Raw genomic sequence first — 16,457 nt, forward strand, 5'->3', positions numbered from 1 at the left:
ATTCCCTCAAATTCTCAGCCTACAAGGCTGACTAGAAAATATTTTGGACTAAACAAATGGTTGGAACAGGAATAGAGCAAAAACAGTGGCTAAACCATGATATTTAAGATGCCCAGGATTTCACTCTTATGGTTACTTGGAAATATGGAAGCAAGAAAGGAAGGTAAAGTGGCCCAATGTATACAAACATTACTTTTTGGTGTTCCTTCTCTTTCATGGGTGTCCTGATTTATTTTCCTTTCTTTATAGCCAAAAGTAGAATTTCTGGGAATTGGTTGTAATAATTCCAACTTAAAGAAAGAATTTTGTCTGAAAAAGAAAATCTGGACCATTTTTTTCACCAAAGGCTTTTCCAAAAATACTAAGAGTACCAGAAAAGAGAAAAATGCATGCACCAACATGGTACTTTTAAATTTTAATATATATTATATGACGCATACAAGTTAACATACACATATATGCATATACAGGGACTAGCTCACCTTCATGCTCACCGAGTCATCCACCGGGACATCAAAGGTCAGAATGTGCTCCTGACTCATACTGCTGAAGTAAAACTGGGTGAGTGTTTTCCTATGATATTTGAGGTAAGGTACAGAACATCTTAAAGAGAAAAAAATGCCTTTAAGATTACTGTGCTTTTAATCATATCCCTTCCATGCATTTAAGCTAAGGTTTCTCTGTTTACAAAACCAGGAAAAACCTGGAAGTTTTCTTGGGAGTAGTGGGTGCAAATGAAACAGCATGGAATTGATTCTTTGAAGGCCTGGAGATGAAATAATTTTTAAATGTTAGTAAGCGCTTTTCTCTGTGGTCATTGTTTCATCCCTTATTATAGATGGCTATTTATCTCAGTAATTGAATTGAGTCTTTATCATGTGGAAGTTGTGTGTCATGAACAGGAAATAAAGAGCAAAAAAATTCTTTCAAAGCACAACCTCTTATTTCCCCAGATTTTCAAAGAATTTTTAAAATCACTTTTCCATCAAACATCTAATGAAGTGATATAGATCAGAAATGGTGCTCCAGTTTAATCAAATTCAGGATTAAAATCCAGAAAATCAGAACGTCCCTGGATTTCTAATTCAGGATTCAGAGTGGCCTGATTTATTTGAAAATAGCCACATTCTTTTTTACAAGCATGTATGCTGAAATACCTCACATCAGACCTGACACAGTAGCCTAGCTGCTAAAGTCCTCACCTTGCACATGCCAGGATCACATATGAGCACTGGGTCTAATCCCAATGGCCCCACTTTGCATTCAGCTCCTTGTTTGTGGCCTGGGAAAGCAGTCAAGGATGGCCCAAAGCCTTGGGATTCTGCACCCACATGGGAGACCCAGAAAGAGGCTCCTGGGTCCTGGATTCGGATTTGCTCACCTCTGGCCATTAGGCTGCTTGGGGAGTAAATGATCAGATGGAAGATCTTCCTCTCTGTCTCTCCTCCTGTCTGTATATGTGACTTTCCAATTCAAAGAAAATGAATCTTTTTTTTTAATAATCACATCATTTAATGTTAAATAAACATTGATGATTTGTTTTAAAATAACATGTAAGTCATGTCACTAGTGAGCATTGTTAGCCCCGTTGAGATCGAACATAGATCATCTTTTAATTTTATCAACTCTTCATAACATGTCTTTTAATGTGACTGTAAAATAGTTACCATTTTCTTGCTAAATAGAATAAAAATAAGAATTTTCCTAAATTTGTATATATATATGAAATTTTTTCACCTTATATAAGTAAATTTTTAAACAGAAAATAAATGTTAATTTGTTGAGAACATTTTTCAGTAAACATTTGTGAAAGAAGCATGATGTAGAAGTTGCTTTGAAAATAAATGAAAATTTCTAGAAAGTGTTTTCCACTTTAGCATTCAAAACTATAAAAGTGGAAACAGTTTTAAGAGACTGCATTAAAATGTGTCAGGAGTGTGTAGATTTCACATTAAATATACAGGATAGATGATCAACTACAGGACTAAACTCCGTTCACATACAGAAGCATTGCTTCATATACTTGGGTCAATTTGCAGACCTACTTGCCCATTTGCAACACTGAAAGAAATTATGCACAAATCCCATGTAGTAAAGTTAATGTACTTTACTGAGAGACATTATAGTGCTGGATTTGAATTTATTCAAGCTATTTTACCTACTAAGTTAGTTTCAGGATTCTTGCATGTTATATCAAGGAAAGGAATATTAAACATTTATTTTGGTGAAAAAAATAAAATGTGTGCAAATAATGGACTTTTGGAAATGCATGGAAAATACATGAAAAAAAACTGCATGGATTTCATGTTTTTACACCAAAACAAACCTATCTTTTAATCCATTTTCCAGAGACTGAGATACCTTCATAAATTTAATCAACATATTAATGAGAAGGCAAACCACATGGCAGCCAAAAGAAGTAACAGAAAGGAAAAAGGATAATGATTATATTGCATTTGCAATTGATGTGTATTCTAGTCCTTCAAGTCATCAAAGATTACCTTATGACACTTTTGAGACTTCATCTCTGCCTTTACATCTCATTTTCAACTTTCCCATTTCTTTCTCCCCATCCCCCTTTTTAATTTGCCATTCTTTCTTTTAATCTTTTTTCTCTCCATTTTCTTCCCTGGATATAAACCATATTTTAGTTGATAGCATTTATTATTTCTTGGCCCTTAAATCTTGCCCTTGGGGATAGTGAGAATGTAAACTGACTTGAGCTCTGATATAAACTATTTCTAATAAAAATATCTGTATTATGAGACTGTTCAACACGCAGTGGTAATTCTGTACAGCATTATAGACAGTTTTGCAGTTTTTCCTGTTACATCATTTCTTCACAATGCCTTAAAAAATGTTTTTTCTCCTTTTTCCTCTTCTCCTACTTTCCTCAAGCTGCTTTTCATTCAGTTTTGTTTGCCATCCTCTAGATTCCTGGAAACCATTCTAAATTAGAAAATCTCCTTCATTTTTCATCCTTGTCTTGTTTTTCTGGACTCAATAACCCTAGTCTGCTTAGCATCTTTTTTTCCCCTTACTGTTTCTGAGGATACCATACCAAATATTTTCTTATAATGTATCCCACAGATGAAGACTAAAATTTTGTAGTCTAAGTTAAGGTATAGACTCTGCAGTGATTATTTGCATCAGATTCAAAAGAGCTGTACAAGAAATTAATTTCTAGCACAAAGTGCATTTTTCTTAATCAGTGCAATAGGATTTTTCAGTGTCATAAGTGAGGCTTCCTAATCAACTGCTGATACATTTTAGATTTCTTAGATGTTGCCATTCTTCCTGTTTGGTGGCAGGCCCAGATACTACATATGTTATTGCTTCAGAGATTCAGGGTGTACCAATAGAACTTTATTTTTAATATTCATGGTAAACATTGAGCCAAGCCTACTGTAGATTTATAATAGCACTGCTGAGTTTCATTCCAACATAAATAGCAGCAAAAGCTTATTTCCCAGTATTCCTGGAGTAGACTTCATGGTAAAGTTTTGCTGGGCTGGAATGAAAATCTGTTATCCATTGTGGCTTTTGTATTGGCTTTCCAAGTTAAAGCAGTAACTTATTGGGCTTTCTGTTGCTGATTAATTATTTTGACATGTGCTGAATTTTGCAGTGGATTTTGGAGTGAGTGCCCAGGTGAGCAGAACCAATGGAAGAAGAAACAGCTTCATTGGGACACCATACTGGATGGCACCCGAAGTGATTAACTGTGACGAGGACCCAAGACGCTCCTATGATTACCGAGTGAGTGTGAGAGAGTGCGAACACATTCGGGAAGAGATTCTGATTCAAATTTATTTTTAGTAATAAAAGAATAAAGTGCATGAATCCCCCTTTCACATTAAACTCAAATATGAAATACAGTCTTGTGTTCTTACATGTGGTCAGATTCTGTGCCTGAAAGTAACGTTTTCTAAGCATGGACACAAAAGTAGGCCTTTGGGAGTCACTGAGATTTGAGGTAGAATACCTAGTTTTTGTTGCTGGTAACTCCTTAGTACACTATTATATTATGTGGATTTACATGGAAATTTAACTTTCAGGGGCAGAGAACTTAGTAAATTTAAAAAAAAATAAGTAAATGTAAAGCCAGTTATTAATCCTCATAGTAACTTAGCTCCAAAGAGAAAAAAAATAGTAACTTGATTACTCAGGGAAATGCAGAAAATCCTTGGCGTGATTCACCTCCAAACCACAGAAAACCAGTGGGATAGACAAAGTAAGTAACAATTCATGCTGTTTATTAAAGTTTCCACTGAAGCTGCAATTTGGACAATATACATCTAGGTACACATTTCAAAAAGCTGATGTGGAAAGAAAACTCTCCATTTGCTATAGTCTGGAAAAAACCTCACTCACTCTCCACATCGTAAGTCATCCAAACAATCCATTGTGGTCTCCCTTTGTGGAACTTAGAACTTAATACTTGAAGCTGATTAATTTAAGCTTCATCTCATTTTCTTAAATTCCCTCTGCTTGATCAAAATAGTTATTCACTGGGTGCCAGTTATAGAGTCTTTGCTATATCAGAAACTAAAAGACTGTGCAAACCCAAGTTCTTCAAGTGGCTTTCTGTGAGAATAATACTTTATAGTCACATAAAGCATATAGCAGTCTTCCATGAGCTTTCAATTGCATTCGTTGTCTTAAAAAAAATTAGTTCCATGATACTAGAAAAAAATTTCACAACTGAAGGTACCAAATCTATAAACCAGTTTTCTGCAAATGTAATTAATTTGTTTAGAAGTTATTCGACCATTTAATATGTCTCTAGTCCTGTGCCCTTTCTACATTCTTGAGTATAGTTAATTGGGGTGAGGGTAATTTCCTAGAGCATCTTAACTTCAGACCAGAAATAGTCTCCCCAAGAAACTGTTCAACCCATCTGGACAATAAGTAGCTGGACTCTATGCTTGGTATATGTTTGCAAAGAAAGAATCTTGATTGAATTTGAACTGTAATACTGCAACAAGGTGGAGGAATCCACCAGGGGAGAAGGGTGGGGGGAGGGATGGGGAGATTCCCAGAGCCTATGAAACTGTCACATAATGCAAAATAATTAATAAAAAAAGTTACAGTTAAATGCATATTGTGAGAAATAAATTATGCTTGATTTTCAAAAAAAAAATTTCCTAGAGCATCTTTATAATCCCAGACTGAATTTACTGAAATTAATAGGAAGTATATAAATGTAGATATGTATTTGTATGTAAATGTGTCTATATAATATATAATACATGTTATATAATATATGTAATATATACATCTACATATGTGTGCATATACATTCCATATGTGTATATATGCACCTACATGCATCTGTATATACATATATATACACATACATACACATTGAGTCCATTGAGGTGGATACAATTATTATCACTGTTTTATGAAGTGACATTGCCCAAGATGACATAGTTTTTGTGTGTATGCAATTGGACTTTAATATGAAAAGTACCTTCTGGCATTTCAGTTAAGGCAACAATACCAATATATTTAAGATAAACTCCCTCTGAATTTGACCCCAGTCCACCTCAGCTTACTGTAGAGCAAGGTCTTTGGGCTTGTCACAGGTTCAAATTATTCCCTGTACTGTCAGTCTGTAATAAAACTTCATTACAGAAGACCCAGAGGAACTAACATTCTGGTACAGTGGGTTGGACTGGGCTGGGTCACAGCTCACGAGGCCAGCATTTCATATGGGTGCCAGTCTGTGTCTAGGCCACCCCACTTTTGATCCAGCTCCCTGCTAATGTGCCTGCAAAAGTAGTGGCAAATGGCCCAAGTGTTTAGGCCTTGTACCCACATGGAAGGTCTGGATGAAGTTCCAGGCTCCAAGCTTCAAGCTGATCCTGCCCTGGCATTTATGGCCATTTGAGGGAGTGAACCATCGGATATAAGATATTCTCCCTTTCCCACTTCCCTTCCCTGCCTCCTTCTCTCCTTCTGTAACTCTGCCTTTCAAAATAAAATAAATAAGAATCTCCTTTATAAAGACCTGGAAAATGCCACTGATGCTGGCAAACTCATCTTCAGCCAAATATTTTTCCAAGGGTTCTAAATACTATCATTTTCTATTTTTAAGTGTCTTTTTTGTCATCTTTTTCTTTGCAGAGTGATGTGTGGTCTGTGGGAATCACTGCAATTGAAATGGCTGAAGGGGCTCCTCGTAAGTAAAAATGCTCAACATTTGTTAAAGTTTAACCATATGCACTGTACAAATATGTTTTCCTGGAAGGATTTGCAATTACCATTTGTACCAGTCAGTTTCTACTGGTCACATGGGTGTCACACTATGTGCCAAATGATAAGTGATGGCCTTTTTAGTGAGTGCCAGATGAATTTGACAGAATGGCCAAATGTGGATCTATAAAACAGCATGTGCTTTTTTAAAATATGCTCTCATATTTTAGGCTGACTGAATTGTGTTTCAATTTAGCCTCTGTAGTATTGGGTCCTGACCGTCCTAAGCAACTGAAATCCAGAAACATTCCAGTCTCAGTTGACTAGTGGAATATTTAGGTTCCAGAGCATTTACAGTCATAAAGTGCTGCTGCTTCAAGGTGTGATCGTTGAGAATATACTCCAGTACATTCGTTGAAATTGATCCAGTTCTCAGCAATGTTGCGAAATGAGCCATTTATCCGTAGGGAGTCAATCCAGTTCACCTTTGATGTCTTTTCTCCATTTAGCCACCCCTGTGTGCTTCACAGTTTCCTCTGGTATCCCCCACTTGTCATGATTTAAATGAACTGTCAGCATCCTAGTCTCTCAAGACATTGATACAGAAGTGAAAATGGAATATGAGCTTAGGTATAAATTACTGATAACCACCTAATGTATGAACCCAGAGCATGGCATATTTACTGTCCTCAATATCTAAATCCAACCTGTAAACAATAATGCGTTCCTAGTATTTTTTCTGAGAAGTATGAAGAAGTATCTTTGGATTTATGTGTCTTGGGGAATAGTGGGGGAGGATTGCTTTGCTCTTTCACACGGGACATATTTGTGCACGTCCCCTTGTTTCTGTGTACTCTTGTCTTCTCATTGTTCATCCACCAAACCATGTAAGCTTGAACTATCTCAGCACAAGGTTTCAAAGCCAAACAATTTTAAGAAATGCAGATAGTGGTAACTTTATGGTCAAGAATGTCTGGTGTCCCTTGGGTATCAAAGTAAGGTTGGGACAAAGCTAAGACAGGTATGGAGATCTTGTTGGTAAGGGCTCTAGTGCCCCTAAACTGCAAATACCCAAGTTTTGTGAATATGAAATGAATGATGAAAAAGACTAAAAGGCAAAAATGTGCATGTGCCACATGAAAGAAAAGAAATGAGCTTAGAACATGTGAATCAGTCCTTGGTCTCTCCTGACTATATGCATTTGGGAAACATGGTATAGCTTTTCTTCTCTGAATTTTACTCTATCTTCCTCTCTCTGTGTGTCCCCTGGCTTTCTCTTTCTTCCACACCCCCTTTTTCCTTATATCCACAGTATGGTAATTCATCTTAGCACTGATGCACAAGTCTGGCTAGGATGCATTATCAAATCAAGTAATACCTTTTTTTCCTCATCATTGCTGACCATACCTCATCAGAAGCATCATGTTTTTAGGTTTCCCTTTTTTGTTGTTTTACTTGGTGTATTTCAAAATGTTATCTCACAGGAGGAAAAATAAAAAGGATAATGAGCATACTCACAAACAAGTGCAATGGAGTTTTGCCCAGGGTTTAAGACAAGTGAACACCAGGATGTTCTGAACTTGCAAGGAGAGAAAATAGGGCCAATCCCTCTGGATAGGTAATTGGAATGGCACAACTTTGGCTTGATAAGTGTATATTGTTACCCCACTAAAACACTTCTCTTTCACCAGCTCCGTTATTTCCTTAGTATTAGCCTTGCATGGAAATGAGCGTCGGAAATTCTCCAGGTTATAATTATCTCAGGGAGGATGGCTTTCCAAAGTGGCAGTTATCTGATACTGTTCTCTGAGATCCAGATAACCAAATTCTCTTCCTTTTATCGTTCTTTGATGAATTTTTCAGAGATTTTTTTTTTCTAAAGAAAGAAGTTCTCGATGAAAGGATGCTATACTAGATCCTTCACTTTCTTTCATAATTTCAATGTGGACTTCAATTCAAACCACAAAGAGATCTTCAAACCAAGCAGAAAATGCTGGTAAATAAAACAACAGAATCTCTTAGGCTGACTAATACTGAAAGGATGTGGTTCTTAGCCTGTTGCTCCCCTTCTGTGCACATGATTGACACAAACCAATTTACTTAATCTGGATTCTCCCTTTCCCTATTTTGACATACCCCTGATTGGTAGAAATTATTTTTATTGCTGTAAACAATGCTTGCTTTTAGTCCTATTTCTTGGAGCATCCTTCCCTCACACTCCATGTCAGTCTTTATCTTAGTGCATTATGATTCTAGTTTGCCTTTGTCCCATCAAGAGCATATCTCTTCAGGACTCAGAAGATTATTTCAGATCTCAATACACATTACAAATACACCACTTTAGTTAATCACATTCTACATAGGCACATTTTAATATGTGTCCAACCTCTTAAGATATTTGTTTGTTGTTTGTTTTTAAGAAAATGTGCTATTTAATTTGATTGGGCCTATAATTGTTAACAGTTAGGCAATATTATGAGATATAGGTTGGACAGAGTACTTAGCATCACTTCTAAAATTAGACTATTCATGAAATCATCCACAGCTGCTGTTCAGATAGATCTTTTACCCACCCTGTGCTCTGTTCCTTTATGCAATTCCCATATTCCTTGATGAAAACCTACATAGTCTGCATCCTAACTGTTGACCTCTGAAGATATTGTAAGTTAAGTAAATGACAGGTATTACAGTATGTTTAAAGGGTAAAACCTGATAAATGAGTAGACACAGTGAAGGGATAAAAAAAGAGTGAAATGTGATCCTGACTGTTTGAGCTTATAGCTAATTCTGCCCCCAAATATAAGGCTTCACCTTGTATTAATTTGCATCTGTGTAATTGAGAACTAAGTTTGACCTTTGAACAATTGCCTTTTTATTAACCTAATAAAATCATCCTACAGATTCTTTTTCATTTTGTTTGTATGTCAGTTTGAAATTGTAAGTTTCCTGATGATGTATTTTGGGAGAGGAAGGATGACTCTATGAAGAGTCATTAATATCTAACTGTGCTCCCATAAATGTCACACTTGTGTTTAATGAAAGTTAATCTCTGTCTCTCATCTGAAGATTTTTTTTTTGTGCTCTCTATTTTCTTTTGTAAAACAACAGAAAATAGGTGAGACACTTATTATTTTGATATATTTTTGTGGGCATACAGTAATTTACATATTTATGGGGTACAGTGTAACATTTTGATATGTGTATTCAGTGTGTAATAATCATTCAGACCATGATAACTGGCATATTAACCACCTCGGATATATGTAATTTCTTTGTATTTGGAGCATTACAATATTTTGCGTATTATTTTGTAACATTCAGTTAATTATTGTCAAGTATGAGGTATCCAATTTTGCTCTAGAATGTTCGAATACACCCTTATATCCATTGCTCATCCTCTTTCCATCTTTTCCTCTCCCATGTCCTTCCCAGGCTCTGGTGACCACTCTTCTGTTCTCTGCTTCTTTAAGAACAATATAGATTCCACCTACCAGAGGACTTCAAAAGTCCATGGAAAATGAAAGTAAAAGATGAGTTCATTTTGGTGCAAGAAATCTTTTAAATTCATGCATAGTTTTTTAAAAATATGCATGTCCATGGAATACAAGACCTCTTGTATTCATGGGTTTCAGAAGGTTTTTACACCAAAATTAACTTGACTTGCAGTTCCATTTGTTTCAGCATTTTTGAAGCACCTAGTATAAGTGAAAACATGTGATGTTTATCTTTATGTGTCTGACTTAGTGCATATAGCAACTCCCTTCCATGTCAGTAACTTAATTTTTTAAAATTTTACCTATTTGGAAAGGGAGAGAGAGAGAGAGAGAGAGAGAGAGAGAGAGAGAGAGAATACAAAGAAGAGTGATCTTCTGTCTGTTGGTTCACTCCCCTAAATCGCAGCAGTGACCACAGCTGGATTAGGACAAAGCCAGGAGCCTGGAATTCCATCCAGGTTTCCCACATGTGTGACAGGGTCCAAACTTGGACCATTTTCCACTACTTTTCCAGACAGGTTAGCAAGGAACTGCATTGAAAACAGGGTAGCTAGGACTCAAATTGGTGCTCTGATATATGGTGCTGGCATTATAAGTGGAGCCACAACATGCAGTGTCTCCCCCAACCCCAAGGTCCTCATTCTTTTTATAACTGGTTACTGTTTCACTGTATATATAAACCACATTTTCTTTATCAATTCATCCATCAGTGATCACCTACAGTGATTCCATGTCTTGGATTTCATGAATAGTGTTCCAATAAACATATAGACAAAGATGTTAAGATATGTCTTTTGATAACTAATATAGAGAGTATAAACATGCCAATTTATATGAGTGAAATGAACATTTTAAATTTTAATTATTATTTGTAGCCCTGGGTCTATACTCCTGAGGAACAGTGGTTTTTCTACATACCACTTGTTGAATTTTTTTATCTAGAGGAGAGTTAAACTTGTGACTATAAAGTAGATTGAAAGTATGTTATTATAAAGATTTAAAGAAAATAAGAAGCGATGAATGAGGGAGGGAAAGTAGGTGGTAAGTGTCATTATCCTCTTAAATCTGTATAGATGAAATATGTGAAAAATTTTCCCTCTATATAAATTTGAAAAATTTTTAAAAAATGGGGCCTGTGTTGTGGAGTAGTTGGCTAAGCCACTACCTACAGCACTGACATGTGAGAACCAATTCAAGTCTCAGCTGCTCTACTACCAGTTGACCTCCCTGCTGGTGTGCCTGGAAAAGCAACCGAAGTAGGTCAAACTGCTTGGGCCCCTGTGTCCACATCGGAGACTAAAATGAAGCTCTTGACCCAGCCCCCAGCAATTGTAGCCACTTGGGGAGTGAACCAGCAGATGGAAGAGCTTTCTTCCCATCTCCTCGCTCATATTCTGCCTTTCAAATAAATTATGTTAAATCGTTTAGAAATTCTTTTTTAAGATTTATTTATTTCCATTAGAAGGACAAATAGAGAGACGAAGAGACAGAGAGGAAGATCTTCCATCCTCTGCTTCACTCCCCAAGTGACCATGACAGCCAGAGCTGAGCTATACAAAGCCAGAAGCCAGGAGCTAAGAGCTTCTTCCAGGTCTCCCCTGCAAGTACAGGGTTTGGGTCATCCTCCACTGCTTTCCCTGGCTGTAAGCAGGGAGCTGGATGGGAAGTGGTGCAGCTGGGATATGAATCGGCGGCCATGTGGGATCCCCACGCAGTCAAGGTGAGGATTTAGTGACTGAGCTGTTGCACCAGGCCCAAAATAAATCTTTTAAAAATTAAGAATAGTTATAGAAAAACCTTGAATTCTAGAGCAAGTGAGAAATAATTCATATAGTCATATTAGAATAGATTTTATATGTGTGTAGTTGTGTTTGTGAAATCTCAGTAATTTGACACAGATTTGGACAGCTGTAGTATTTCTTAAGCAACATAGTACATATCAGATTTGCTTTTAGTTAAAGGTTGCTAATTCTCACAGCAACTATTTTTTTTCAGAAGAAATTGAGACACATATAAGTGAAGTAAGGGTTTATTCTGTAAAGTGTTCTGACAGGCCATTGTACTTCAGCTGCCTCCTTTCTAGGACTCTCAGCTTCCAAAAATAGACTCTTCTCAGCTTTATAGGCTACTCAATCCAACCTTCCTTATGTATTCCTGTATCTAGCTACTAACTTGGTTGAATGAAGCCTAGAATTACATATTCTGGTCTATATCTGTTGTATAGAGTGTTCGTCTCCATGTTTTTTTTTTTTTTTTTTTTTTTGTAAATTTTCCAGATAAAAATCATCAACCACAATTTCCAAAAAAAAAAAAAACAAAAAACAAAAAAAAAAAAAGTAAAACAAAACAAAAAAAACTCTTCTAGTCTAATTTATTATTGACTTGTTATACACAGTGCTGGCGAAACTTGAGAATCTTATCTAATGTAATGTTTGTGTTTAAAAGGAGCCTTTCTTAAGTGCTTTATTTTGTACTTGCTGTTCCCTAGTGTGTATCCAGCTGGAGATGCGAAATAACACTGAGAAATCCCTCTGGAATGAGGAATGTGCTCTGTAGATACCCTCTGTGCTCTAAAGTCCTCTCTTTCCTTCTACAGCTCTGTGTAACCTTCAGCCCTTGGAAGCTCTTTTTGTCATTTTGCGGGAGAATGCTCCTACAGTCAAATCCAGTGGATGGTAAAAATGAATGTCTTGATCTCCTAAATACACTGCCTTGACATTTTGTGTAGCAAAGACATTTTAATTCATTTGGTCAGTTTTGCTTTACTGTCCATGTTGGACACTCACCCTTATGATTCAGTTTACCCCTTTTCACACATTTAGGTTTTCTTTTTTTTTAAACACTTCTCTATTCATGGAACATTTTAAAACATTAGTCCCAGTGCTATTAATACCTTCTTTATGGATCCTTGCATTCATGCCTCTGAAGCAAAAGCTGAGTGACTAAGGAAAGCCTTCAGGCTTCATAATTTTGAGTATTGTGGACTGACAAATCTTGTCTTATGAATCTCTCTCACACACATATGTATGTATGCATATGTATATCTGACATCAAGCATTTGGTTGCTTGCATTTATTTGTATTTTGTACATACCTTGAAATTACTGGTATTATTGAGTAGAAAATACTACTGACTTGGGCTTCTTTTTCTGAGACTTAAATGGCTTCACTCTGCAGTATATATTGTCAGGCTGCAGGATATTTGCTCACTGTAAAGACAGTTCTATGTAGAGGCAGCTCTCTCCAGAAATAAGCCCTTCAGAGTGGCATGTGGTTGAGGGTGGAAAGAGATGTGGACTGCCCAAGAATGGCCCTTTATTCCTATAACTCCTTACTTTTAGGTCTCGCAAGTTCCACAATTTCATGGAAAAATGCATGATAAAAAACTTCCTCTTTCGTCCTACTTCTGCAAACATGCTTCAGCACCCATTTGTTCAGAATATCAAAAATGAACGACACGTTGTTGAGTCGTTAACGAAGCATCTTACAGGAATCATTAAAAAAAGACAGAAAAAAGGTAAAATATGAGCAGTTTTGTTTTACTAGAATGAATATTCAGATGAGAGAAAAATTTTACTCCTTTATTGTGTTCAGAAAAAAGTGTTTATGTAAGCATTAAGTTGAAAGTAAAAATACTGAGGCCCTCTATATTTAGTTTTTCCAGTAACATGCCATGTGTTTTTACTCAGTTAATGACCTCTTGCCCAGGCATGTATAGATATACAAAACAAGGTTATTCTGGGTTGTTGCCAGTTATATATGGCAAGTATTTATATTTACAAAGTCCTGGAAAGCCTCAAATAGAATTTTGTGATGTAAAAATTTTAAGTAAGCTACTGATTAACTAATACAAATAAAAGGGAAAATCTGTATTTTATGGTTGTTTTCCAGTTTCTATTTTAAGCAACTCCACCAAGATAAGTGGGTTTGTAACTAACCACTGATTGACTGCTAATTTTGAATTCATGTTTGTGTACAATATAAAACTTGTTTTATATACTAATCTTCAACTATAAGATTTCATTATAGGCTAATTTATGCAAATAAAAAAGTCTGTGCCCAAAATGGTGGGATTGGGATGATTTTCACCAAATCCTGGAAAGTACTACCAAAGTTCTGTGGAATAGTTCACATTTAATTTGAGGGACCACAAGCAGCGTTGAGGGTAAAAATGGAGTGAAGAGACAGGAACCTGAACAAGGCCACAGGCACCCTCCAGTCAGCTGCAGGACCTACCTGCAGTGAAAGTTGTCCCATCTGGTTAACCAGATGTAACCTATTTTGAAGTGAGGAGCAGATTGGTAGATTTAATTCCCAGTGGGGAAAAAAAATTCCCAATGGGGACAAAGTCACTAGACTTAAATCAGAGAACCCAGGCATTCTTAAATGGGTGAGGGATAACCACGTATCTACTCAGTCACTTGCTAACTTCCAGTGTAGGATGTCAATATAATTGCTCTAGATACTGTACTATAGGAAATTCAAAAGAAAACGTTTGTTGAACTTTCATATTTCAGTAGTAACGCCACAGGTAAAAAGCACAGAAGCAGAATGCTTTAAAAGTGTTACATGTGAAATCTGGAAGTGATGTTTTTACCTTCTCATAAAAACCAAGAGTCACCCTAGCCCTGAAAGCCTCATATCTAGAGCCCTAAGCTGTAAGCCAGGCCCAGCAACCATCCAGTTTGTCTTGTCCCATTCTCTCTTCCTCTTTCGAATTGCATCAATTTTGCCACATTTTTTCCCTGCACACAGAAAATTTAATCTGTAGGCAGTGTCTGTACTTTGATGTCAACGTAGGCCTAAGAGCTAGGCTGCTGTCCACATCACTAATCAATTATATGTTTTGAGAGGTATTTTCTTCCCTGGTGAATTAACTCTACAGCCCAAGCATTACACAGGCCAGAGTCACTAAGCTTGATTAATGCATCTCTGCTGACTGTTCATGTGTAATTTTTCTTTTCTTTTTCATATGAAGGAATCCCTCTGGTCTTTGAAAGACAAGAACCTATTAAGGAACAACATCACACCATGAAAAGATTCAGGTATGTTAAACAAATAGTGCATGTAACTGGATCATACCAATTCACATAAGAGAGGTTGATTGTGTACTGTTGCTTTTCATTCAGAAAGACTTAATTCTTTCAGATACACCAAATAACAGATCTTTTCTTCTAGAGATGTTGAATGGACATGTTGGGGAGAAAGTTTTATTACTATCCCTTAATATCTGGCAGCATTACAGAGATGAATCAAAACAGTATTACAAATAAAAATGTTTGGTACAGAAAATGCCCACTTAAAAGAAAAACTTACTGTGAATGGCTCCATTCCACTGGACATACTAATTTTGTCATCATTATTCATATGTCTCAGGGGATCTTCCTGCACTCATGAGCTTCTGAGATTGCCAACCAGCAGCAGATGCAGGCCCCTCCGTATCCTACGTGGAGAACCCTCTCAGCCCAGATGGCTGCCTGATGATGAGCCACAGATGCAAGCACTTCAGCAGCTGCAGGGGGAAGCCAGGGGAGACTTGCCACCACAGGCTGAGGACAATATCCCAAGGCCTCTACAGAAGCCAGCCAAGGCACCTAAGCGCCTACATGTGGCAGCTCAGGTGTTCATGCCATTACATGCTCAGGGTAAGCTAAAGGCAGCTAGGCCTCTACAGCTGCACATCATGGCACCCCCACGACTGCAGCGGGCAGCTCGGGTGCTCATGCCACTTCCACCTCACGCTAAGATGCCTAGGCGTCTACCAGTACAGGCTCCATTGCCCAAAAAAGAGCAGCAAGTTCCAGAGCAGGCCCAACTATCAAAAGAGCCAAAAGATCTAGACCAGGTGCCAGAGGAATTTCAGGGGCAAGAACAAGTCCCCGAGCAACAGCAGGGACAAGGCCAGGCTGCTGAACAACAGCAGATGCAGAACCAGCCTGATGAGCAGCTGCAGCAGAACCAGGCTCCAGAACAGGCAGAGATACAGGAAGAGGCAGCAGAGCCTGTGCAGGCAGAGCCTGAGGCAGAGGAAGCTGAATTGATCCGAGTGAATGCCCAAGTGGTTCTGCCCCTACTCTCGCAGAACCACCATGTGCTGCTGCCCCTGCATTTAGATACTCAGCTGCTCATCCCAGTGCAGAAGCAGGAAGAAGAGGCATCTCAGGCACAGGCCTGGGCACTCGAGACCCCGCAAGCTGTTGGCTCCATCCAGGCACTGATAGAGGGGTTGTCGAGAGACTTGCTCCAAGCACTCAACTCGTACAACTCCAAGCCACTTGGGCCACTGCAGATCCTAATGGAAAACCTGTCGACAAACGTATTCTACTCTCAGCCAGAACAGGCACGCAAGAAAAAATCCAGGGTTTCTAGTCTAAGGCAGGCACTGGCAAAAAGACTGTCACCAAAGAGGTTCAGGGCTAAGGCATCCAGGAAACCTGAAGAGTTTGAGCTCTCGGATTTAGAAACCGGCAGACGAAGGCGCCAACGCAGATGGGAGGACATCTTCAATCAGCACGAGGAAGAACTGAGACAAGTTGAAAACGTAAGAGTAATGGATAGTTTTTGAGCCAAAAATGGAGAGAAAATGTGCTAGTACATGCTTGTGTGTGTGTGTGTGTGTGTTTCTGTCTGTGAGAGAAAGGGACACCTGGATATCTGATTATTGTCCGCAGACCTCCTCTATGTACCTGTAGAACAGCAGTCACTACTTTCTGCTTGCTGAACTCCTTATTTAGTGAAGGATCAAGCCTGTGATGATAAAATA

The 16,457-nt window shown here is 37.8% G+C and overlaps 1 protein-coding gene across 2 annotated transcripts in view; it reads left to right on the forward strand.

Moving 5' to 3' along the window:
- The window catches only part of NRK (Nik related kinase), a 134,848-nt gene that overhangs the window by 79,938 nt on the left and 38,453 nt on the right, over positions 1–16,457 (forward strand). For both annotated transcript variants that reach the window (XM_058659018.1, XM_058659019.1), the window contains exons 7-13: positions 471–561; positions 3,629–3,759; positions 6,133–6,187; positions 12,292–12,370; positions 13,036–13,211; positions 14,673–14,739; positions 15,071–16,235. In XM_058659018.1, coding sequence (XP_058515001.1) covers positions 471–561; positions 3,629–3,759; positions 6,133–6,187; positions 12,292–12,370; positions 13,036–13,211; positions 14,673–14,739; positions 15,071–16,235 — 1,764 coding nt within the window. The remainder of the gene's footprint in view (positions 1–470; positions 562–3,628; positions 3,760–6,132; positions 6,188–12,291; positions 12,371–13,035; positions 13,212–14,672; positions 14,740–15,070; positions 16,236–16,457) is intronic.

The sequence above is a fragment of the Ochotona princeps genome, chromosome X (genome assembly GCF_030435755.1).
Source record: "Ochotona princeps isolate mOchPri1 chromosome X, mOchPri1.hap1, whole genome shotgun sequence".
Taxonomy (NCBI): Eukaryota; Metazoa; Chordata; class Mammalia; order Lagomorpha; family Ochotonidae; genus Ochotona; species Ochotona princeps.